We start from the raw sequence: 26,684 nt of genomic DNA on the forward strand, positions 1-26,684 counted from the left end.
TGACTTCTCAGCAGCACATGCAATCTGTCACATCAGAAAAGAAGAAGGTGCTATAGACAAAACACTGAAAAGAATTAGCAATATGCCATACCATTTACCTCACTTATAAGTATTGGTAATATTCAGCATTCAGCTGAACATTTCATTCAGCTCTAGACTTTAAACACTCCCTCAGAATAAGCCACATACTAGTGACCTTCACTCTGTTAATATCATGTTCTGAATTTGGAAATAAAAAAATTTAAAAATCAGTGAAGCTAGAGAATTCAAGCTGATGCAACATGTGTTAACTCGCTTTCTGTGTAACAGCTTCCCACTCCACAGTAATGCTTCCATTTTGCATTGATGAGACTGCCTTTTAAAAAGGATGCATTGATATAAAATTCAACAAATTATTTAGTCTTAAGCTTCCCGTTGAATTCAGCTTAAGTATGAGTTGGAAGCCTAAATGTTTTCTTGGATGTGGGCTCAAAATTGTATTTTGAGACATTTCCCCAGTGAAAAACAATTTTCCTAACAGAGTAGTGGTGAGTCATCTGGTCTTTGTGCCTTAGGGCTCTACAAGTGAGGTGAGTACATATTGCTGCAGCGCTCAATCATACAAAACCACAGCTGCCTCATCTGTAACCACATTGGGGAAAATCAATACCATTAGCTTCAGTTGAGTTATCCTGTTGACATATTTGACCCTAAATCCTTACCTAGAACACACAAGGGTGATGACTTGTGGACAATAACAAAACATCAGATGGTTGTAAGTAAATTTTTCTTGTGTCTTTCCTTAGGAGTTGGCTAAATTGTAATTTGCACTGCTCAACTTACTGAGAGACGTATAGCCCCCAACATCTTTTTCCATATGTGTACCTCTGAGGTCTGGGCATATGGGAAATGTAGTTGTGGGAGCACAAGTGGGGTGCACTGCGAGGAAAGACATCTTTCTTTCTCTTCCTTTTGCTTTCATTTCTACTAGTCAGAACTAGCAGGATTAAACTGGAAGAGGATGTGCTGCAATTTGTATATACCCGCAGCAAATTACCATCTCAGTAGAGGAAGCAGCGGAAATCTCGCGACTTAGCAGGGCGTCTGAGGCACAATACCTACAAAAGATATTATAGAGATGACAGGGCTCAAACACCACTCCTTGTTCAAAAATCCCCTTGATCATTTGAATTCTCCGTTTCAGACAGAGCTGAAGATCGAGTGCTGCCTTCCGACCCAAGCCTTTTTTCACTTACGCTGCTGTCAAGCGAACGACCTAACTGTCTGTATGTATGTGAACAGCCGTGTGGGGGCTGGCAAAGGAAGCTCATTTGCATACATACAGTCATACGCGCAGTCACATCTAGATATCAGGCCCTGTGCAGCCCTTCCTGTCTTTATATTAAGAATTTTTTTTTTTCACAAAGGTTTATCTAAAGCCAGTTAGGAGCAAGCATAGCTCTGTTAATCCCCTCTGTTATTTTCTACTTGGAGCGCATCGTTTCAGCCTCAGACCTGGCCATACACGTGCATCCCTCGCCACATTCAGCAGTAGTCTGTAGACGGATCACTCGCCAAGTGACACATCTGATGCTTCCTCTCAAGGTTACCCTCCTCCTCTCCCCCGCCCCAGGGATTCTTCTGATCAATTAAAACTCAGCTTTAGAAAACGATCTGGTTACAGGGCTGTTTCACATTTGGACTCTTTACGTGGGTCTCTGATATGCAGATGATGAATTTTCCTAAGTGCCTCCTGGGTAGGTGTTGCATCAGCCTGGTCTGAGCCATTGCCTGGAGTTCAGCGGATCCCAAGCAAACGCAACTTCACGCCTGTAGCGGCCGTGATTCCCTTCACGCAGTTTTTGCTAACTGCTTGTTTTACATGGTGTGTTTCACAACGTGCTGAAGGGGAGGACTGCCTCTGCTGCAAGCACAAACCTGCACGTCCTCAAAGTCCTCCCAGACATGCCAAATCTTCCGAGACGAGCCCCATCAGCGCTGCGATACCGGGGAGACGCAAACCCGACCGCTTTCCCGCAGCGGCAAGCCCGACTGCCGCTTCAGCTGGGAGCTGAGGGGGAAAGCATCCCCTGCCCATACACACACGGCGCCTCCTGCCCATACGTGCGGCTGGAGCTGGAACTCTCTCCCTTCGCCTCTCACCCGCGGACACTTGGGCACCCGCGACCCTTCCACTGCCGGTCCCAGCCCAGTCACCGCCGCTTCCCGCTGCCCGGACTCTTCCCTCGCCTCACCCCGCTCCGAGAAGGCAGGTGAGGGCAGCCCCCCCCCGCCGCGGCGCTACGCATGCGCAGCCCGCTCCCAGGCATGCTCACTGACGGGGGCGGGGAGGGGGAGCGGGACGCGGTGGCGCGGCGCTGACCGGCTCGCCTCGGCTCAGCTCGCCTCGGCTGCCCTCAGCGCGGCTCGCACCATGCGGCGGGCGGCCGCCTGCCTCCGGGCGTTGTGCCTCCTGCTCCACCTCCGTTCCGCAGGTGAGCGCTGGCGGCGGGGGCCGGACGGTGCGGAGGAGGTGGGGGGGAAGCTGGCGGGCACCCGCTTGCGCCCGGCGGCGCACCTGTTGTGGCGGGGGTCGAGCGGGGGAGCGGGGGGTGTCGCGGGTCCGCGCGAGGTAACGGCGACCGGGCGGGCGAGCGGCGTGGGCGCCGTTCAGCACCGCGGACAGCGGGCGAACCCGGGCGGCCGCGGCGAGGCGGGCGGCGGGTGAGACCCGGGCTACGCGCCCAGCGCCCCGCGGAGCCGCCGCTCTCCGGCCCCGGATAGCGGAGATCTGGCAGGGGCTTGGGGCAGCGGCGGAAAATCGTGGGTCCTTATCCCTTTCGGCGCCCCTTCTACTCCTCCTCTTCTCCTCTCCTCTCTTCTTTCTTTTTTTTTTAATTTCCTGGAGGGGAGGCGTTGCTACTCGTGTCTGCTCGTGGCAGCCGGGCTTTTAGGAAGGGAAATTTCAGCTGCGACAGCAGGCGTTTTGGCTGTGGCGGTGTGGCGGTGGTAATAAATCCTCTCCCTGCTTTGCTAGCAAAACGTGCGCCTCATTCAGAACCGTGGCGAGCGATGGGCGCCCCGGTACGTACATGAAGTTCCACTGCCAGTTTCCTGCTCGCAGTCCGAGCTTGTGTGCCGGGCATAAATCTCAGGCTTCCCTTAAATCATTAAAAGAAACTGTAAATGCTCATTTGCCAGAGCTTCTCTCTCTCGCTCCCCTGTGCAGACTTAAAGCGCGTGTAGTCTTAGGAAGGAAATAAAATCCGGGGTAACCGTGTAAGTTCCTAATTAGTAAAGTTGAAGAGGGTTTTTTTTTGTTGTTGTTTTATCATTTATGTCAAGCGTAGCTGCTTCTGAAGTAGTAAATGGCTGTTGCGCCCTGCTTTTAACTTCACTCAAGTTTAATTAAGAATGACAATTAAATGAGCTGGTACTGATTCCTTTGCTGCCAGGAATGTTGTTTCTAGGAGAGGCTTGGGTTTGGTGCTTTTTTTTAAGATGCAACTAATTTGCATTGTCTTACTGCAGGGTGATTAAAAGTGATAAAGGAATTTCATGCCGCTTTTCCTGCGGAAGCGTTGCACAAACATGTGTGCCCCCGCACAAATAAGCTGTGCTATGAATAATAGCTGTTTATACGGATACACCAGGAAGTGGGCACTTCATTCTTCTGTTTGCTGTTGTTAGGAGAAGCAGTTTGCCTCGGTTATTGGTATTTTATTGCCCTGGAATATCAGGCTACACACCATAAAATCTCAGGAGCCTCTTTCCTGTATAGCTATAGTTAGGAAGCTCATGCTGTTATGCCTTATATTCGTATGTGCAAGAGATTATTGACTGAAAGACAGGGAGCGTTTTGTGATCCATTTTAATAATAGCCTTAAGCGGCTTTTAAGATTGTTCTTCTACAACAAGTATTAAAATGATCATCCGTACAAATTAGTGTACAGCCTCTGTTTGACATAAGATGCCTTCTAATCTCAATGTATCATCTATTAATAGTGGACTTCATTTTTCTATCCTACTAATAGAAACCAGGTTTATATCCTGCCAGTAAGCCATTTACTTTCTTTACTAAGTTTTACTTGTTTCATTAAGTTACTGGGAATGCTTGCAAACACAGCTTGGCCTTTATTATGAAAATATCTCTAATCATGAGAAAAAGAGAGGGAAATAGATGTTTATATGGTGTTACTTTGTTTCCTGGGCAATCTTGGAAAATAATTGTTGCAGAGAAGGCTGTAGAGCTGAATTCAACCTTTACATACTGGGCACGGTTCCCATTGAGTGCAAGAGCTGTGCTTCCTCTAAGGCAGTTGCATACAGCTTGCTCTTCTTGGAAGTCACTGAAGATGTCACAACAATGAAATAGTGTAGGGAGCTTAAACTGCTAAGATTTCTCTGTTTCATCTGATTCAAGTAGGAAAATTGGTCTTATGTAGGCTATGGCTATGGACATCTTTTATGTATAGTCTAAACTTATGAATCATTGATGGTGATTCTGCAGCTTTGGTTCATGTGGAATCACAAAATACATTCCACTTGCCACCAATGTTAGATCACAAATTATATCCCGAATGTCAAATATTTTTTGTAATGTGATGGAAACTGCTTGGCTTTTTTGTTCCGAGGTTTAACATACATAAGGCATGCTTCTAGGGAATGCTAAAGAAACTGTCAGCCAGCATTAACAGAATCTCCCTTGACATGAGCTGGCGATAATAGATTTTAGAGAAAACATAAGTCTACATTTACTGGAGCTAATGAAACAACAACAACAAAATCATTCTGTAATGTGTTTAAATAGTGCTTTTTAATGGAAAGGTAATGCATGTCATACTGCAAATCTGGTTTGCTATGGAAAGGCAATTCTACTACAGATGGGTTACCGCAGCCACATATGTATTCACACAAAAAATGGCACATATCCTTGTGAAAAACGTGATTGGGGATTTTCCTGTGCTTAAGAAGGTACTGTTTTACCAAGTTGATTTAGACACCATTTCCAATGAAGCGTGACACCTGCGTAGAGAGAAAACTAAATCCAGTTGTGCTGTTGGGATACCCACATATCGCTTAATGAAATCAAAGGCACTTGTGTGTGCATCTCTGTGAGCAGAATTAGGCCGTTCAGCTGAGTGCAGTGGGTGAAGTGATAAACCTATATGGGGATCACTGTTGTATCAACACCTAAATCATAGAATCATAGAATCATAGAGGTTGGAAGGGACCTCGAGAGATCATCGGGTCCAACCCCCCTGCCAAAGCAGCTCCCTAGGATATATCACTCAGATAGGTGTCCAGACGGGTCTTGAATATCTCCAGAGATGGAGACTCCACCCCCTCCCTGGGCAGCCTGTCCCAGGGCTCTGTCACCCTCACTGTGTAAAAGTTCTTCCGCATGTTGGTGCAGAACTTCCTGTGCTCCAACTTGCAGCCATTGCCCCTTGTCCTGTCCCCACAGACCACTGAAAAGGGGCTGGCTGATTTCCCCTGCATCCCCTGCTTAAGATAATTATAGACTTTAATTAGGATCCCCCCTTAGTCTTCTCTTCTCAAGGCTGAACAGTCCCAACTTACTCAGCCTTTCCTCATAGGGGAGATGCTCCAGGCCCTTAATCATCTCTGTAGCCCTTCTTTGGACTCTCTCAAGCAGATCCCTGTCCTTTTTATACCAAGGAGCCCAGAACTGGACACAATACTCCAGGTGGGACCTGACCAGGGCAGAGTAGAGGGGCGGGGATCATCTGTATTGACTGATTACAGGTCTCCATGAACCTTCAATTTTCATTAGGCATTGCATGAGAGAGTACATGACAGCCCACGCTATACCAGGTTTTAGTAGGTATGATCTAATACATGTTCTTGCAATATAAAAGCCCCTAATGTCTCCCAAGATAACTAGGAAGCATTGTTTCCTTGTAAAAGAATGGCAGGTGGTAGCAAAATCACAAAATGATGCAACTATCTTGTAATTAAATACATTTGCATCATCTAGATTACACAACTAATCAACTATTTCACCTAATTTTCTGTTTTAACAAATTTTGTGAACAGAATTAAAATATATGATGAATTAAATCTCCAGCCACAGGAAATAGGCTAGGAAAGTCAACTAGACTAGAAAAAAACTTAGTTAATGATCACCGTATCAACCCACCACCTGCCTTACCTTAAAAATCTGTCTCTAAGAGCATTTTTAACAGTTTGCTTTTAACATTAACAAACTCTGGTCCTGGAAAAGCAAGGAATTAACAACTGAAGAATTCTCCAAGCCATCTAAGTCATGGTTTCCTGAACAAAGACCATACATTAGCTTGATAAGGGTTACTATTACCTCATTTATTTATTATTCTCTTCATAGTGAAGAGATACATTGATGACCTTAAGTCAGTATGGACTAATACTTCCCTTGCAGCCTTTTCAGAGACAAAACATGCAGATCCTAGTCTCATCCTCTTGATGGATTCATTCCTCAAGCCTTCCAGCTGAATCAGGTAAAATCCAAAGTAAGAAATAGTGACATTTTATCTTCTTGTGGGCAATGTTGTAATAACATGATGATTGCTGATATTAAAAACAAAATTTATTTGACCACAAACTAACACTTCTTTGGTTAGAATTCACTAGGTGTATAAACATGTTATCTCTATGCTAGACTGCTTGTCAGTTGTTACCAAAGTCCATAGGGTGCTTTACTAGGTTCTGCTGAGCTGAAGCTGGTACTTCAGCTTTCCTGGTCAAATATGCACTCTGTGGTATTCTTATGGTTGGAAATTACTTGAGCAGGCTGAAGTTTCTACTTCAGTACTTCTGGAGTTGAGGTGAGATCTACACAAAATGTACTTACAATCAGATCCATTTCAGTAACCTCATACTAATGAGTGAATAATACTGGCTTCTAAATACACTTGGAGTGAATGTGAAGGAGCTATTGATTTTGAAAATGTATTGAAATCGTCCTTCATTACACTAACATAATCTAAATGAAGCTGGTACTTATAATTGCCTTCTGTAGAAAACATATTGCTGGCCATGTGTGGGTGTTTTTACTAGAATAGACATTTGTGCCTTTTATTAGTGGACTCATGGATAATCAGAGGGTAGACATCTGTCTTTTTGAAGGTTCTATTGGGGAGAAATAGTTTTATAATTCAGTATCTGACTTCATGTTTTTGAGGAAATATTGAGGAAAGGGAAGTATCTGGGGAAAGAGACTCTTGTAATGTTTTTACATGTGGAAATTCTTGCTATTCATAATGTTGAAAGACACCATCTTCCATGAGAGGATTATGTTCAGTACATCCATTAGGAAATTATTGAGGTTTGTGATCTTGGACTCCCTGACAAATTTAATTTGTTGTATTACGAGCGGACTGAAACATCTTAAACAGCAAAGGCTGGTTCCAGCTTCGCTCTGGAGAATGAAGCAAGAGACTGGTGGAAACAAAATGAATTGGGCTCTTGGGGGAGTCTGTCTCTAGGAGGAGGCTAATGAGATAAGTGGGTGGCTGTGTTTGGTCGTGGTTTCCCTCCACAGGGGTGTTATGGAGCTTGATGTGGGGAACTAGAAGAGGTGGTAGGACTCTTAGTCTATAAAGCACAGTCATTGTCCTGCAGGATTTTCAGCTTGGCTTCAGAATTAAGTACTTGGAGAAGCTCAATAAGATCTTCTCAGAAATCTTCAGTGTGATTTCCCAGAGTAGTATTGCTGGGGGGAAAAAAGGCAAAGAAACCCAAAACCAGCCAAAACTTTTAGACTGAACTTGACTTTCCTTCACACCAGATTTCTGTGGAAATTCTAAAATACTATATATTTTGTGGAGATACTATATATTTACATCCATGTTCTGCAGAATAGGATTTCGAAAATGATGGCAATCACAAAATGATGCAGCACTTGATCACACCTTCTGGAAAAAAAGCTCTGATGTGAGACTATACAATACATTAGTGCCAGGGCATAAGTATGGCAAAAACACTTAAGTGCCTTTGGGACCAATGGCTCATCTCTTAATTCACATGAGCAGACCTAGTGAAATCAATAGTCTGTAGTATCCAGTTTCATTATTGACATATCAGGCAATAGACCCATAAAACAAGATGCAAAGTGCTTTTTGAAAAAAGATACCACTTATGTGCTTAATTCAAATTCGCTGTAGCTGTGGATATTTTTGGCCAGAGCTGCTGCTTTTTTTTTTTTCTGCTGAAAAGGACAAATTCAGCAAAAAATGAATTTGCACTTGTTTCTATTTCCAGCAGATTGCTTATTAGAAAAGGAAAAAATCTCCTTGCAATCATCTCTCTCTTCCCCCTCTCTCCCTTGTGTCCACACCCACCCTCTCTCGGGATGCCCCTGTACTTTCTCACATGTGTGTGCATGCACTCGCTCACTGTCACACACACAAACACACACAGAAAAATGAATTGTATGTACAACTGGACACACACACAGACACAGATTTTGTACCAATTGATTTTATCTATTTTTTTTTTTGTTTTGGTCAAAAGTTTTGAACAATTTTTTTAAGGGCAAATCAAAATATTTTCCCAAATTTTTACAGCTGCCCTGTTCTGTACTTGCCTTGCTCTGGTGTAGGTTACTTGCTCTGAATTTTGACATGTCATAGGTACGGTTCCTCTACTGCAAAAGGCCTGGCCTTTTGACTGCTGGACCTAGCTAGGAAAGTCCAGAACCCTTACTATGAAGGACTGTGACCTTGTAGCCCCATGATATAGTGTGGCCTTTGCTAATTACAAATCCATAGCCTTTGTACTGAGTTTGCAAGGCCTCATGAGTGGGGCTTCTCATGCCTGCTCTGCCTGAGCTTTCCTTCACCTGCCTGTTTTCCTTGGTTAGGCTCTGACAGCAGTTTCTCTGGTTGACCAAGCATCTCTATCTGTTTTACTCTTGTTTGTTTGGTGCATCTCAAGTTCTATACAGACAGCAGTAACACAGGTCAGGCAGAACAGCAGTGAGACTGAGAGTGGAAGCAGCATAAAGGAGTGCAGGCATGGGATGATAAGAGAGCAGCATCAAGGGCACAGCCTTGGCACTGAAGACATCATGCTATAGACAGCTCAGTAGTGGTTAAAAATGCATACCAGGAGCTTGGGAAAACTTTATATGAGTGAACAAAGAGAGCACAGAAATAGCATGTGACATAGGTATATGGCACCATTCATAGTAAATGCAGATGTAACCTGGAGCTCCAGACGAAATTAAGAAATGGAATGGTGTAAATGCATATTAGCAAACAAATATATATATATATATATATATATATATATATATATATATTGCCCTAAGAGGAAGGAAGAAGAGTCCATCAGCATGAAAATCAGATACCTTCTGGCAAAGGACTCCAGATGCTGACAACTTCCTCTTTGCTCATGAGCAAAACTTTGAATGTAACAGGTCTGAGAGCCTACTAGTGTAGGAGGCTGTGAGAAGCTACACAGGAGCATGCTCACTGAAAGATAATTAAGTCTAGCAGCCTACTTTGGGTAGGGAATGGCTTCATTTGTATTACTCTGACAGGTTTTGTCTTAAGAGGAAGCTGTGTTGCATGTGAAGGAAGGATCTGATCAGTCTTTGTGTTTTGGTGCTATCCTCTGAACGATGGAAACAGTCACAGCCTGCAAGTCCCCGTTCTACAAGGACTGTTTATGTGGGAAAGCATTTTCCCAGATGAATTCTTTAGTCAGTTCCAAAACTTCCAGTGTTAGCACATGTGCTAATGAACCAGCAAGTGGATTCATAATTTTACTTTTCAGGCTTGCCTGGTTTGCCTCAACTTTTAAAAGTATGTTCTGCTGTCCAGCTAATAGTGAAGTCATTTTTTTTGTCACTGTTTAACTGCATTTTATTGCTAATAATTCTTCATCCACCTTGCTAAAGTTGAACAGTAATTTGTGTTTGGCTAAAACGGCGTAACCTATCCTAATGAGATTTGGATTTGATTGATGCACTGCTTTGCTGGCAGTAAGACTACTGTTAACTAGAGAGTACAGATGCAAGACATATTGCCTCCAGACAGCTTTTGTTTTCATTTGTGCTTTCAGCATCATTTAAAACATTTTTATTTCCCACCAGATATGTTTGGGGATTTTTTTTTTGCCAGTAAGAGAGATTAAACAGGGATAAACTAACTTACTAATGCTAGAGGCAATGTAGGCCCTTTATTGAATGAGGTGGGTGCCCTGGTGACTGAGGATAGTAGGAAGGAGGGGTTACTGAATGCCTTCTTTGCCTCTGTCTACACTGCTTGAGCCTGTTTGCAGGAGCCCCAGATGGCTGAAGCCCTGGAGGAAGTCAGGATAAATGATGAGTCTGCCTCAGTTGATGAGGATTGGATCAGGGGTGAATTAAGCCGTCTGGACATCCATAAATCCATGGGTCTGGATGGGATGCACCCGAGGGTGCTGAAGAAGCTGGTGGAAGTCATTGCTAGGCCACTGTCTATCATTTTTGCTAAGTCCTGGAAAATGGGAGAGGTGCCTGAGGACTGGAGGAAAGCAGATGTTACTCCAGTCTTCAAAAAGGGCAAGAAGGAGGACCAGGATAGTTACAGACCAATCAGCATCACTTCCATCCCAGGTATGTATCCTTGATGCTGTCTCTAGGCACATCAAAGAAAAGAGAGTTGTTAGGAGCAGTCAACATGGTTTTACCAAGGGGAAGTCATGTGTGACTAATCTAATAGCCTTTTATGAGGATATAACCGGGTGGGTAGATGATGGTAGGGCAGTAAATGTGGTCTCCCTTGAACTCAGTAAAGCATTTGACACCATCTCCCACAGCATCCTCGTGGCTAAACTGAGGAAGTGTGGTCTGGACAGTAGGTTAGTGAGGTGGATTGAGAGCTGGTTGAAGGGACCAAGCCAGTGAGTGTTGATCAATGGGACAGAGTCCAGCTGGAGGCCTGTGTCTAGTGGCATCCCTCAGGGTCAGTACTGGGACCTGTACTGTTCAGTATATTCATTGAAGACCTGGATGAGGGTATGCAGTGTACAGTCAGCAAGTCTGCTGGTTACACAAAAACGGGAGGGGTGGCTGACTCACCAGAGGGTTGTGCTGCCATTCAGCAAGACAGACAGGCTGGAGAGCTGGGCAGGGAGAAGTTCAGTGAGATTTAACAAAGGCAAGTGTAGGGTCTTGCATCTAGGGAAGAACAACCCCAGCTACCAGTATAGGTTGGGGACTGGCCTATTGGAGAGCAGTGTAGGTGAGAGGGTCCTGGGAGTCCTGGTGGACAGCAGGATGACCATGGGCCAGCAGTGTGCCCTTGTGGCTAAGAAGGCCAGTGGCATCCTGGGGTGTATGAGAAGGGGTGTGGTTAGTAGGTCAAGAGAGGTCCTTCTCCCCCTCTACCCTGGTGAGACCCCACCTGGAATATTGCATCCAGTTCTGGGCTCCTCAGTTCAAGAAGGACATAGAACTCCTTGAAAGAGTCCAGTGCAGGGACACCAAGGTGATTAAGGGAGTGGAACACCTTCCTTATGAGGAGAGCCTGGGGGAGCTGGGTCTCTTTAGCTTAGGGAAGAGGAGACTGAGGGGTGACCTTATTAATATTTGTAAATATGTAAAGGGTGAGAGTCATGAGGATGGATCATCATCATCTGCTCAGTGATGGCCAGTGATAGGACAAGGGGCAGCAGGTACAAGCTGGAGCATAGAAGGTTCCATGTGAATGTAAGGAGAAACTTTCTCACAGTGAGGGTGATGGAGCACTGGAACAGACAGCCCAGAGAGGCTGTGGAGTCTGCTTCTCTGGAGACATTCAAACCTGCCTGGACACGTTCCTATGTGATTTAGTCTGCTCTGGCAGGGGGGTTGGACTAGATGATCTTTTTAGGTCCCTTCCAGCTCCTAACGTTTTGTGATTTTGCAATAAATCACAAGAGTTCTGTATCTTTTAATGTCACAGAGAAAGCATGGTCTCATTGCCTCCACCAGAAGAGACAATCTTCACAGCCCAGAGAAGGCAGAAGTCTCTTAAACCTGTAGTAGTGCTTATCCTATGTATATTACCAGTGATTAGCATTTACCTTAGTGTCTTTGTCATCAGGACTCCTGAGAGTTAGAGCCATGATCATAAATGGCTAGCATAGCATTAGTGTTTGAGTTAAGAGGGATTTTTTTTTCTCCTCTTCCTCTCAGCCAGTACCTACTTGGCCCTTACACTGGCTGAAGGGAAATGCAAACTCTGCTCTTCAGGGTGTGAGGCTGTATCCATCTCAATGCACTAAAAAGAGACAGGCAATGAATCTCCTAGCTGTAGGAACACTGGCATTATTGGAGAGGATTAATCAATAGTCTGCATAAGCACATTGACCCACCTTTCTCAGTGACTGTAGGTGGCTGATCAAGAGGAGATGAACCATAGTGCAAGAGGTGTTAAAGACCAAGCCTGTCTGATGTCTGAGGCTGGTTTATAGAGTGTGAAGAAAGGTTGTATGGGAGAAAGAGCATCTTTGAGAACAGTGAGCTAAACAGAAATAAAAAGAATCATATGGAGCTCAGGGTAAAAAAAAAAAATAATTACCAAAGTTTAATAAGTCTTTTTACTGAAAATGAGAAATTATTTAGCAACAGAATTAAATACTGTAACTCAAATTGTATTTGAGTTACATTTATCTTTGAAACCAGTCAAGTTTCAGCATGTTTTTCCCTTGTGTTTTCTGCCTTTTTTCCTCCAATTTCGAACTTCTTAGCATGATAAATCTCAAGCTGTGTAATATACCAAGGTATCTGTAATTGTAAAGAGACTTCAGTGTTATTGTAGTGCTAGTTGCAGTACTGTGAGTTTTAAAACATATGCCCTTTCTCTATATATATTCACCTGTGCATTTTACTTTAATCAGGTGTAGCACAGCAGTTCTGTCTAAGGATTTGGGGTAGCTGTACTGCTTGCAAGTAGTAAATGTATGGTATACTTCTCATTACAGAAAATAGGAATGCTCAGGACCATACCTTAATATGAATCTAATCTGTTCAGATTAAAATAAATAATAAAAGTGGAGACAATGACCTCAAATTGCTTTTCCAGACACACATCAATACTGTAGACACCATTATCTTGGCCCTATCAGATTTACAAGAGAATGTTATGTCCCAGTGGGACTCTTCTTTTCCAGTTGAATATAAATTGTGATTTCTGGGTCTAGAGGACGTGGGATAAAAATCTGTAAAGCTGTGATATTTTTGTGTTTAAAAGGAGAAAACTGTGCTACTGTGTTACTGGCTTATTAATGGATCTTGACTATCTTGACGTTTTTTATCTGCCTATTTTTGAAACTGAAGGTATTTGGGAAATGGGAGTCTTAACAATTTTCTTTAAAATAAAATGTCAGCTGTCTGAGACTATTCAGGGAGTCAAGACAAGTCTAGAGAAATCTTTGGATTTCTCTATTAAGCAGAGGCCAACTGGGACAACCAAAAGTGCCTACGTCTTTCACATGAGATTTATAATTTATTATAGGCTTGCATTTCTGCCTATGTAATATACATTAGTAATGTAAGATAAGCTCAGCAACATGTTCTATCTAGCATTCTTGTGATTTACCATCCATTATGAGAAATTTTTGTGTTTTCACAATACTGGGTATTTCACATGGACTTCTAGTTATGCATTATCCATTATTTTTCTTTTTAATTCAGGACAAAATATTCTATGTTTCTGCAGACATCTAAGAAAATAAAGTAAACACATAGTTGGAATAAGCAAGCAGGAAAGCTAGATACAGCAGAACACAAAGTTTCATAGGGATTTTTTCCAATTTTCCTTTCCAGAAAGGATGATGAAGACAAAAATGGCAACTGGTGGCAATGGTGGAAATACTGAAAGTAGCACAAAAGCAGTTCAAGATGTAGAAATTATACATTCTACAGGAGAAGATATATTTAAGAGTTACAGTGGAAGAACGTGGAAGCAAGATCAATAGAGACTTTCTTGTTAAGAAACAAATCTAAGGAAAAGCATCATCAGCATATGAGAAGTTGCAAGGAAGAAAGCAAAGTCAATCAGTAGGAAATAACAGAGGAAGAAGTAGCAATCTTCATCAGGAGCCAGAGCCTAAGAGTGGTGACCAATCACAACATTGTGCAGGCAGAAGTGGAAGAAAGAATCAACAAATCATACCAGTGTGAATTCACAGTGCAGCACATGCTACTGAAGGGAATAGGAATGGTTATTACATGAGATGATCTAGATGAAGAAAGGATAAGCTCTCTTCCAGGAGCAAAAGTAGATAGAAACCTGCTGCTGAGAAATTCTAATGTGAGTTCAAATATAGCCACAGGTTATTGTTCATTTTGGAACAAATTATAAAACAGAAATCGCCATACTTAGCTGAGAAATAGGTAAAGATTCAGCATTTTTTATTAGAAGAAACAACATGGAACAACATTATGAACATGTAGTTTGTTCTCCTCAATACCAAGGCAGAATAATAATCCTTGGAAAATACACTTGAGGGGAGGGAATTTTAGAAGAAGGAATAAAATTACTTTAATTAAAGGGTGATATCAGCACTGGGTGAATATTACAAGTCAGTCATGAATAACTCTACATTCTCAAGTAGAGTTCAAACAGGGTAATGTGAGCAGAATATAAAAATTCACATTAAGATCACGTTTACTGAGCTTATAGAAGAATCACAGAATCACTGAATGGTAGGGCTTGGAAGGGACCTCCAGAGATCATCTAGTCCAACCACTCAACAAAACGCAGCAAGACCTCTAGGAGTTCTTCTCTTTGAGCCTTGTCCTAAGCCCCATTTTCTGAATATCCATTTGTGTTGGGATATCTAAAGCTAAAAGCCACCGCAATTACTTTTTGTTATCCCACTGTGCTACTTCAGTTCTTTTTTAGCTTATGATGTTTTCCCCAGGGGCCACCAAGGAGTTTTTGCCTTTTATGTGTAGGTACAGAACTTGATATGAGAATCCCAGTCTTCCCTCTCATGAGGGTTGGAGACCAGCGATATTTAAAGGTGATGTATATCAGAACTGCTACTGTTTCTAATGACTTACTTCTCCCATTGTCTCTTGTACATGCTGCTTGTGTTCAGAGTCGAAGTTTGGAGGGATGAAGATTCCTTTCATCAGATTAAAAGGAAGCTTTAGGTTCCCCTGTAGTATCAAGGGTGGCCCAGCTATTAGGGTCATCTGAGGCACCCTTAGAAACCTGGGAGCCAAAGTCTGATCTTGGTTAGGGCCTTATCTAGAGTCTACTAAGATCAATGATGTTCTTTGCATGGGGCACTGTAAATGCATGTTACCTAATTAGACTACTGGGGCTATGTTGATTTGTCAGAAAACTTAAGTTCAGCCCAGAAATTTTCTTGGAACCTACTTGGACTTCTGCACTGTCAGCTGGTAACAGTAAATTTGAGAGCAAAGAGTATGTTGTGAAATGTCTCATTTGTATGGGGTGGGCCATTACCAAAGTATATTTTGTTGTCCATCTTGCAAATCTTTTGTGATGGACCATGTATCAAATTTGCTATGGGGACTGATGTTACTGACGTGATCTTTAGCATTCTAATGGAAGTGAGCCTGCTGGGATTTTGTGGGAAATGGGGATACTGCTTTTAAAAAGTAGTGAGAGATATGAGCAGGTGAGGTTTCTAACAGTTTCCTTTAACTGTTTTATCAAAAAACACGAGACAATGATTCAGGTTGTTCTGTTACTCTGGATTCAATCAGGATTAACTCTGAAGTCATACATGGGATTTTTTTAGTATTATTCAGTGAAGAATTTGGGCTGGTGCTTAATTGCATTATCTTTTTTCTATTCCTTTCAGTAAAAATAAATTAAAGGGGAATTTGGGATATTAAAGTGGGTACAAAATGCCATATAATGAATTTCAGGAGAAGCTCTGTGGTTTGGATTCCCTCAGAAACAACAGAGCAGGAACGAAGGAAGCAAAGAGGAACAACAGACACCAAAAGTGTCTGTAGTTATATTCTTGTATATTAGCTATGATCAGTTTTGGACTAATGGCTGTATGTGGTGGAGACAGGAAAATAAATTCAGTAAAGAGGTAGCTATGAGAAATGCTGATGTTTCCTTATTTTTATTTTGCCATTCACGCAGCTCTCTCAACTGCTAGTAAGACCAGCCCTCAGGATTTTATCAATGAAGCCAACCCCCACAAAGCTTAATGAGATCCCAGCAAGCTTAACAAGCTTTGAAATCCAGCTGTCCTTAAGAGTATTCTCTACAGTTTCTCTTTTTTTTCCCCTCCTGCTCTCAGACATCTTCTCAATCAAAACCTGACAACAACATCTGTAAGCACATGACCTCAGTGGTCATCTTCGAAATCGTCAGTGTTTGGTTTTACTGTTTAAAAGAGCAGCCTTAGGTTTATCTTTGTAATTTATACTAGGAAGATCTCTAAGTGTAGTGCAAAATGCAAGACTCTGTGTTCTGTCTTCTTCCTATTGATTTTCTGCTCATGTATATTACGAATTGCTTCACCGCCTACTGACGTGGACCCGCTTTTGGCACAGAATACATTTCCTGATGATGCAGGGCAGTACTATAGCACAGATAAGGTATTGTCCTTGATTTTCCTAACCAAAATTTCAGGAGGAAATTAGGTCAACAGAATGTAATTACCTACACTGAAATCTCCTAAGGGCACTGGGTAGAGCTGTGCAAATGACTGATTATTTTGATTTGCTTACAGAAGCAAAAAAAAAATCAGGGGCAAAAATCAGTCTGAATAGAACAAAATGATTTCTTGTTCAACCTGAACTGAAACATGTTGATGGTTCTAAACAGTTATTCACAGCTCATTTTGAGAATTAAAATAAATATTTTTTCTTTTTTTTTTTTTTCAACTAAAAACCGGTGCAGAAATGCAGCACTGCCATTAACTCCAGCAGCCTCTGAAGGGGGAATTCCAGGCTGATCAGAGCAAGCTCTCTGTGTTCATTTCCCTTAGAACGCAAAGTCCCTTTTCTACCACAGTGGTTTTCTTAGAGAGCTCTTCCAGGAGGTGACTAATGCAGCTTCAGATACTTTTTATCTGTAAAGGAGCTGATCCTTGCCTATTTTTCTGTTCACAGGGACAGCCTGACTTCCAGACTGAGAGCTGAACTGAACTGTTGTAGCTGTTCTGTTCTTCACAAAGAAACTGAAGATTCACTAAATATCAGCCATAAAAAAAAAAAAAAAAACACTCCCCTCCCTCCCCAAAATCCCCCCACTTTCATTCTTGGAACATTAGGAAGTATTTTGACTATCAAAACTAATACAAAGTTTGTTAAAAGCATGTAATCTACAAGAGTTCTTGTGCCCAGCACCGATATATGCTGAATCCTATATATCCTCCACAGAGCCAGATTGGCTGGCCAGGCAATGCTTGGCTGTAAGCTAGGTCATAACTGGATTTGGCACAAGGAATGTAAGGCCTCCTGATCTAAGCAGTTAATGGCAGCTGAACCGGTAATGCAGAATTATGCTTACAGACCCAGCATCTGAGCTTTATTTTTCTTCTCTTTCTTACATGTTTAGGTTCTTGGCCTTTTCTCCTCTGGTCCCCATATATAAAAGATGACCACAGCTATTCTCACTTTTGCTCTTACTGGTTGATTAAATAAATCAGAAAGTGGACTGCATGTTTTCCTATTGGAGTTGATGACAGTACAGAAGTTGGACTTAGCTTAGCATGTGCTCTGTTCTTGCACATCATTTTTGAAATGTAACCCTGACTGGAAGTATAAAATAACATTGTTTTTGAGCACTGTAAAAATTACTTTAAGAATATGGTAGATTTCAGCTATGTAGTAGATTCTCTCAAGTGCTGTTAGGCTGTTGCTATAGAAATTGCATTGTAGGATTTTAAGAGGGTTCTTGTATTCCATAAATATTCTTTCAAAATCTTGCAGGACCCGAAGATCTCATCAGATTTCCAGCGCTGTCCACAGAATATCCAAGTCATCCTAAATTTATTCTTCTCTTTCTGCAGGCTGCTTTTCTGGAGACAATGACCACTTTTTAGCAATTCATCAGCGAAAGAGTGGGAAACCTGTGTTTATTTATCACCATGTGCAAAGTGTGGAGAAAAGTCTGGATACAGACAGTTATAAGAATTCTAAACAACATTTCCATTCTTCGTCCCACGCCAAAATAAACAAGCTGCACCCTGCAATAATTGTTAAATCAACCTTCCCCAGACCTGCTTACGACCCATCCCTCAATCTGTTAGCTATGACTGGTCAAGATCTGGAAGTGGAAAATCTTCCTATTCCCGCAACAAATGTGATTGTTGTGGTAAGTGCCTTTTTTTTCTCAGTTCTGAAGTTGTTTTGTGAATAAATGTGCTTGTAGATAAATGTAGACATAGGTTGTAATGTGGGATATCCGAAGTTTATATTCCAGTGCCTCACTGATCGTCTAACTCTAAATAATGAACACATATCTAGAAGCTTTTATCTTTAGTAGAACTTACATTTATATAGACTTGCCATGATCTACAAGCAATCTGTTGAACCAGCGCAGAATATAGTCTCTCTGCAGGTAAAGAACTTGCCTGTGCCTCAAATGCCTCTTGTTTTGATTGGTATTTGCACTGCTTTTGCTGGGTGGATTTTAAACTTGTTCTGCTTAGGGCACGAGGAAATGTACATTCGGGGAAAATTCAACAGAGGCAGGGAGATTTTAAAAGGCTGACGCAAAGGATTCATTCACTTCCACTTCTCCAGTGAATCCTCCAATATGCTTACATAGCTGTTTGGAAATAACCCTGTTTCTTGCAAAGAATAACTCTGTTTTTGTTGGCGTAAGCTATATATGCTCCTTCTGGGGCATACAGTCTGGGACCCCCGTTTCCGTTAACTCCCAAAATAGTGACGTCAGTGCTCCCTTCTGCAGTGGAGGGCATGTCACTGAAGTCATAAACTCGTGCCACCATGGTGCACACTACCCTTCATGCCAGTGGAGCAGCACACTGCCAGTAAAGTTGCTCTCTGTGGGGTGCGCAGCACAGTCTGTGTATGCTCTGCACAGACCCTGCTCTGCCTCACCGGGGTGCATAGGTAGCCCTGCCTGCTTGTGGAGAAGAGCACTGGGCTCATCCTTCTGCTTCCTGGAGAGAAGAACAACCATTCATAACTGCCCACACACTCATTAGGGTGAACTAATAAAGATTAAACTGAAGCAATGTGACTAATTGCGATCAGAAGCTATTTGCCTGATTCTGTAAATTACTCTGTACAGAAGATGCTAGATTAAAAGAGAATGGACTTCACAAACAAGGAAGGAAGATAGAGCATGCAACATTAGGGCACGTTAGCAAGCAAAGTGTTTCAGAATCGTGTATGAGTTGTCCTCATGCATGCACCACATGCAGTGAAGGCTGGTGACATGGAAAAGAATAATCAGGGAAAAACACAGTTTTTGTGTAGTAATTTTATTAGCTTAGCATTAACATTTTGTTAGTTTAAAAATACTATCAGAGAACTAGGCTCAAAAAGCTGCACTCTGGACTACTTGTATCCCACATGAACAAGACCTCTTAATTTGAGATTAAATGGCATAGTCAGTGTACTAGATTCATTGTATGTAAGTGTCCGTATCAGAGTAAAATAAGGTAGTGACAACCTTGCTTCACTGGGGATGTGCCAACTGTACACGACGTCCCAATACTGAATGGTACTGATGATGAGGAGAAAGCCAAGCAAGCTGGATACATCTATGCCCCAAACTAGCCTAAATCAGCAGGGCCAACTCCATAGTAAATGTACCTGCTCTCTTTTTCCCATAGCAAGGATTATTTCACTTTCTGTGAAGGTGAAACCTTTCTGTTAGTACAAGGAACTAAGAATATGCACAGCCACTCATTTTTTCATTAAATGAAGCTGTAGTCTGTGACCTGTTATTTTAGTGGGGCTTTGCACACTTTTGGAGACCCACGGTCCTCCACTTTCAATGGAACTATCCTGCATTAAAAATATTCTGGGGCTACCCTGATTTTAGCTGACTGGCTCTGTGCCTGCATTAAAAGCTAAATGAGGCAGATTTTCAATTGGCAGTCACATTAAAAAAAAGAGATCTATTAAATCTACATTAAGTTCTCATTAAGTGACCTCAGCCTAAAGCCTTGCTACTGCATTTCTAGGATGAAGCTGCTGCTCTGAAGCCTTCTGTTCTGGCTGAGAACCATATGTGCTTTAAGGGGCAGGAGGGGGGCATAACAGCATGAGCTAATCATGACATGAAATCTGTTTGTTGCTTGGGATCTTCAGCTATCTCTGGATGTGATGAAGGGCAGTGTTTGTGGTTTGTTTTTAATGTCATCCTTTCAGAAGAAAGCCTTAGGGGGTTCGTATGTTTTAAAGCCAAAGTGCTGAGAGTCAGACCGGACTAATCCCACCATAAGAAATTCTGAAAGTGTCTTCCTCCAAAGGGCAGCTGTCCCACAGCAGGGTGGTTGCCACAGTCCAAGCACAGCCTTGCTCCTTCCAGGTCTCTGCACTTCAACCTTTTGTTTCTCCCTCTCAAATTTCACCTTAAGTAGGTTGCAATGTTAATGTCACTGCCAAGGGAGTCTGTTTTGGTTTGAATGCACGTACATCTCTCTAGCACTTACTGCTTGTTGCTGCTTTTCCGTTTTTATCATATAGGGCAAGCGACAGCATTTGTTGTTTTGCCCTGGCTGACCCTTTTTGTTCCAGCCTTTAGCAATGTTGTTGGTTGCTCAACTTGAAAGGGCAATTGCTAGTGTTAATGCTTCCTGTAATCCAGTTACATGACTAGCTCACACTGTGATTTAGTACAAGAGGCAGCAACGGGGGTTATTTTTTAAAATAAATCAACGCTGTTGCAGCTCTGCAGAGGGGAGGAAGCTGAATTCAATCTAATTTCAGTGACTTGAAGTCCATTTTCTCCATGATGGAGGTGGAAAGGTGGGGTGAATGGATGCTTAATGCAGAACGATTACAAGGTTACGTTTTGTGTTAAGGACTAGACCATCTGACAAGCAAAATGCACAGTGGAGTGTTTTGAAGCCAAGAATTCTGCAGGTATTGTGTCAAAAAGTGATGTTTTGTGACTCTATCAATAAAGAACGCATGTTAAGAAGTAATTTTACTGAACCAGGGGAAATTGTAGGGCTTGTTTGCCTGAGGGAGGAAGAGGAGAGATTTCTTTTCTGGAAGTGAGTTTTATGTAACCAAAGGCTTTCCATCACATTTCCCAGTACTAAGTGTGTGTCTTTTGTTTGTTGAGGGAAGTGAGGACAATCCAGGGCTCTTAGAAACATTTTGACTGTTCTATAAATGCTTTAGTGCTTAGCCATATGTTCTGTGTAGCTGTCTTTCTAAATGATGTGAGACCAATTCACATGAAAATTGCTTTGTTAACATACAGAATTACATAATTTTTTTGTAATGCTGGAGTCTTGTATTTGTATGGGTTTATTTTAGATCTCAGAAACTACACACTCACTCAATGAACATATTAGGGAGTTAGTAGTGAAATGAACAAATTCTCCAAATGTTTACTAGCGTTTATTCCAAGTCTTTCCAATACTGAATGTGAGCACCACCAAGGTCAAGGAAGTACATGGAAAGTAGAAATAGCCTGTGGGTAACCACTTATGATTTAAAATGCTGCCAACACAAGTGTTAAAAAACCCAGATGTACATGGATACATATGTATAGTTAGGGATGAACCTGGGAGAAAGGCGGGACTTGTACATGTTACAGCTCAGACTAGGTCTAAATTATCACCTCATGGAGGTGCTAAAGCATCATCCTTTGTAACCTGATACAGTTTGTTCTGCCCAAAGTCTCTCTTAGGCACAAAAGTGGGTTGTACTAAGATCAGACCAAGCTCCTCTGTTACTTTTTTCACTTGTATCCTGTGAGATGTTTCAGAAATATAAAGGTAATAAATTTACTCGATACAGAAGATTTTCCCTTGCACATCTCATTACTGCTGTGGACTTTTATATTAATGTGAAGTTCTGTCTCTGTTTCTGTTGCTTAGAAAAGTCATGTAGCCTAGAAAGGTCACAGTGGTCTAAAATTCAGTGCATCTCGTCAGTTTTGTTTGGTTTACATGAGTGTTACTGAACTGAATTGATTTAATTAGTATATCTCTTAGCTAATGTCAGTAGGACGTGCGATTCACAGATAGCCACACAGAGCTGCTCTTTGCCTTTTCCATGGCATTTTGTGTAAGCAGAATGCCTCAGAGCTGTAGCTCTCCCATTCTATTACATCTATTTTGTCACCACTGTTTGAACCATCTACCTTCAAGTACACTGGAGAGCACAAGGAAGAGCTTCAGGTGCTAATGCTTTGGGAGAAGATTCAGTGGAAGAGTAAATCATGCGAATGTTATGTGTCTGTAAGTGGATAGGTGTGAACTAGGTATTCAAACTTTAGTATAGGTTGTGGAAATCTAGCCTGTTGGTAGTCTATTAAGCTATCTAGCATATTGCTATGCAATTTCTGGACGATTAGGGAGTTAATATTGGTCAAGGACCATATCCAATAGTCAGAGAGGTGTAGTCATTCTGTTTGGGAGATTAGTACTGACATGGGCCTTTTCCACATCATTTTTCTCACTGCCAGAGAACAGTACCAGATGCATTTAATCTACCAGCAGAACATAGCCTTGCTATCTACTTCAGGGTGAGCTGAGTATCTCCCTAAGCCCAAATGGCTATAATGACAAGGTTTCTATTGATGATAGTGGGTGTGTAAGCACCAACTGCACCGTGACTACTTACATATTTATATATATTCATATCGGCACACAGACATGTACATTTAGTGCCATCTTAATCTGGAGCTGATCCCAGCTTAAACAACACATTTTATATTGAAATAATGTGGAAATCCAAATCTAGTCACAGTTCAAGTAGGTGGGCTGCTTCGGGTTGGCTTTGAGTAGCTGAAAACCATGAGGCTGTGAAACCGCTTATGTCAAATTCTTCCCACAAGGACTGCTATATCCTCTTGTCTAACTTTGCTCATACTGTATGCTCAGAGAAGAAGCATCTTTTGCTTTCTTAATGGCATGGCCTTACACATATAAGTTTATTCCTCCATTGGTTCCCTATTTCCTGATGCATTGGATTTAATTACTGGTGTCAAGACCCAAAATTCCTATAACCTGTTTGTTCATGTATTTTATTTCATTTCATTATTCCCAGCACATTTTTTTTTCTTCTAGAAAAGTTTATTTTTCAAATTCTTGTACTTTCTGTGAAGCTATGGTTTCACAGAAGAATTGTATAGGAGGGATTGATCCTTCCAATAATCTTCAGTCCAAAAGAAATTATTCCCTCTAGGTACGTTTTTCTGGAGACATTTAATATGGTTTTCTTTCCCCTTTATACAAATGGAACAGTGTCTGTGGAATTTGCTTTTTACTTTTCTTTAAATGGAAAATACGTGTTTCTTCTCCCTGGTATTTTGGTAATATAAGATGCCCTCTTTTCCAAGACTAAGTCATAGGGTTTTATTGAATGAGAGCAGTAGGATACAGAGAACCCTCTGAGTCAGCACCAAGCTGTGTGTGGTCTTTCTGCATATCAGAAGGTAAATAGCCTTCTGAGAGTCCCAAGAACAGAAGATGCTCTGATAACGGGTTTTTTCACCTATAACCTGTTCCAGATTTGCCCAGCTGTCCACTCCACAGTTTTTCCGTAATCTCTTACCACTCTTTTCCCTGATGTTGAATACCTTCCCTTGATGTAAGATAAAATCTCTTCCTTATTTCAGTTCTCTTCGATAGGAATTCTTCCGTCTTTCTAATACTGTGTCAGCCTCTGCTGGCATAGCATCCACCCAGTTAACTTGCCCAGTAAGGCCATGGTGAACAATCTGTAAAGTTATATTTAAATGTTTCTGTCTCAGTCTGATAAAAATACATAGAACTCTGAGGAAACTATGGGAGCTGAGAGTGATCCTTTAGACCAGAAATTTAGTACTGCTTTTAGGAGACCACAGGCCAAAAGTGATTTTTCATTTGGGAGGGAGATGAGGGGAGAAGAATGGATGAAGGCTGGAGATGTTCTTCCGACAGAATAGGCAGGGTTTCTGAGGCAAGTGATTTGTTTTGCTCATGTACAGTCTGCCTTTTATCGTGTGTTGTGTGACATATTACACTACAGTTAATTTGGAAGATATTAAAAATTGTAATTTTATCTTCCTATTACACCTTGTACAGTAATGTCCTAATTTTTACTGGGATAGATTTAGATGTGTGTATATGTAGTTCTATCTATAGCTAGATGTAATTACACTATATTGTGTTAATGGACATGACTAAGGAGCTGCTTTTTGAATACTTCATGAACCTGGGGTCTCAGCCTGAAGTCTGTCAGACTCCGACTCCAAAGGTCATTTACCTCCTGGTACACAGAAAGACTATTCACAGCTTGGTGCTGTGACTCAGAGGGATCTCTGAATCCTACTCATCTCTTTTACTAAACGTACCCTAAGTTCACCTGTGAAGAGATGTCCAAAATACTTTTGAAAGTATGTTAAGCTATAAAATGGTGTGAGGAGAACAAGTAGTTCATAAAGTGGCAGGTCAACAAATGCTGGGGCAAACAAACAAGACAAGCTAACTATCTGTGAAATGTAACAAAAAGTCAGATGTCACTTTTTGTCCCTTGACATCTGTTATTGCCAGCCTAAAACAGGGATTGGCACTGGGGCAACCTGAGGAAGCATCAATAGAAAATCATCTCTCTGTGGGGACTTCTCAAAGGAACTTTTGGAGTAGTAAGATCTCAAAATCCAGTAAGGTATCAAGTGTCCCTCGCCATTTCCAAGTCACATGTTTGTCTGATGCTTGTAACAACGGAGGACAAGTGCCATGCTGATAGACAGTGAAGTTTTAAGACTTTAGTATAGTTACAGTGCTGAATTGCTAAGAAGTTCAAAATGTTAGTCACCAACGAGTTAGTGCCCAAGAGTGGGCAACATCAATTAGTACCCTTAGTGTCATGACCTCGAACACCAGGTCTTCACACAATTTGACTTCTAGAGTCAAGTAAGTCCACCTTGTAACAAGGGACTGATGGTCACCAATATCTGAGCTTTTCTTAATTAATTATACTAGGCATAATGTATCTGCAGCAAGCTTTGCAAATAGATCTAGTAGCCTGCAGCTCTGTCATTCTGGATTTTGTTTGCACAAAAAAATCTAGAGAATCTGCATTAGTTGGCCTCATTTGCTTTCTGCTTCCTTTGGTGCACTTCGGCAAGGATAATTGCATGCTGAAAACCATTATCATGGTATTGTGTTTGCTGCCAGTCTGTGGAAAACAGGAGAGATTGCATTAGGTTGTAACATGCACTGAGACCTCCTTAAGGCACTTTTTTGTCATCTATTAAAAAAATGTCAATCTCTATGTTAAAAAAACCATTAATGGGATACTCAGCACCCCAGAGCTTTAATTGCTTACTTTTCTGCTGGCAACTCTGGGGTTATTTTCTCTGACATTCAATGGGATGCTAAGCTTGCACAAAAGCCTGTCATATCTTTCATGAATTACCCAGATCCTCTTTGGTCACAAAACTTTACTTTTCCTGCGTTTTTTAGTGACAAGGAAGATGTTTCTTTAAGTCATTTAGTTTTCTTCATATGCTGCACAGTTTAGACAAATACTGGATTTAAGGAGCAGGCATCTTATATGTTTTTAAATTAAGGGGTGAAGTTTCATTGACAGTTAGCATTGTGCAGTTCATCTGTAAGAACATTGTCAGCTGTTCCTTACCTATTCTTTTAGCTGTATGTTCCTACAACTGACCAGTCCCAGTGATAAAGTAGATACTGTTTTTGTAGCAGACAGGAATCTGCCTGTTTTCCCATTTGTGAAATTGCCAGCTTTTATCCTCCAGGAAAGTCTCCTCTCTTTGAGGATTTTTCCTTTGGTTTTCTTTGTTTTTCTTTTTTTTTTTCCCTTTTTTTTTTTTTGGCAAAACTGAGTTTTTCTATGAAAACGGATTGAATTGAGCCATGGTTGCAGCCAAATCAAACATCTTCACTTTTGCTTAAGCATTTTCAACAGTTATCTCAGAAGTGCGGGGGAATTTACATGAGAGAAAGGCTATACACCCAAATGTAGGAGACCTGGCACGAAGCCTTGCTCTAAAGGAAGTAGAAGGGAAAGCTGAACCTGAGTCTTTCTCATTTCCATGATGTAGTCACTGAACTAAGGAGTACAGGATACCACTCATCTCATGCTCACAGATGAAATTATTTTTGAACCAAAATGCAATGTTTCAGCCAACTGAAAATTCATAGAGATGTTGATCTTGGGCTGATCCAGTACAATTTTCTTGTATGTGTTTTGATTTTGTCTCCAAAATAGGGCAAAAAACCCACAAAGAAACAAGCAAGCCCTCCTGCTGCCTCTTTATTACTTGCATGGTTCCATTTATTCCTCTGATTTAAATAGGGTTCTGTGCCCTTTCTGTGCCATGTTGTCCTGAATTCTGTGAAAAGACCCAGAGTTTTAGACAGCAATGGATTTTTCGATCCCTGCTCTATGTTTGGCTTCTTTACAATGATGCCCAAACTGCACTTTTGGGTGTTTCAAGGACTGGCTTTGGAGATAGCCTTGCGCCTCTTACTGACTGGAACTGCACTGACTCCACCACCCTGAACAGTATGGACAGGCTTGTATTTTAGCAGGAGATTTCTATACCACTGTCAATGTT

At 41.7% G+C, this 26,684-nt stretch overlaps 1 protein-coding gene across 1 annotated transcript in view; it reads left to right on the forward strand.

The window, feature by feature from the left end:
- The first annotated feature begins 2,398 nt into the window (after window positions 1–2,398).
- PTPRR (protein tyrosine phosphatase receptor type R) overlaps window positions 2,399–26,684 on the forward strand; it is a 152,460-nt gene continuing 128,174 nt past the window's right edge. Inside the window, exons 1-2 of the mRNA XM_084279488.1 lie at window positions 2,399–2,474; window positions 17,965–18,269. Coding sequence (XP_084135614.1) covers window positions 2,414–2,474; window positions 17,965–18,269 — 366 coding nt within the window. The 5' untranslated portion in view covers window positions 2,399–2,413. The remainder of the gene's footprint in view (window positions 2,475–17,964; window positions 18,270–26,684) is intronic.

Source organism: Gallinula chloropus (assembly GCF_964237585.1).
Source record: "Gallinula chloropus genome assembly, chromosome: 1".
NCBI lineage: Eukaryota > Metazoa > Chordata > Aves > Gruiformes > Rallidae > Gallinula > Gallinula chloropus.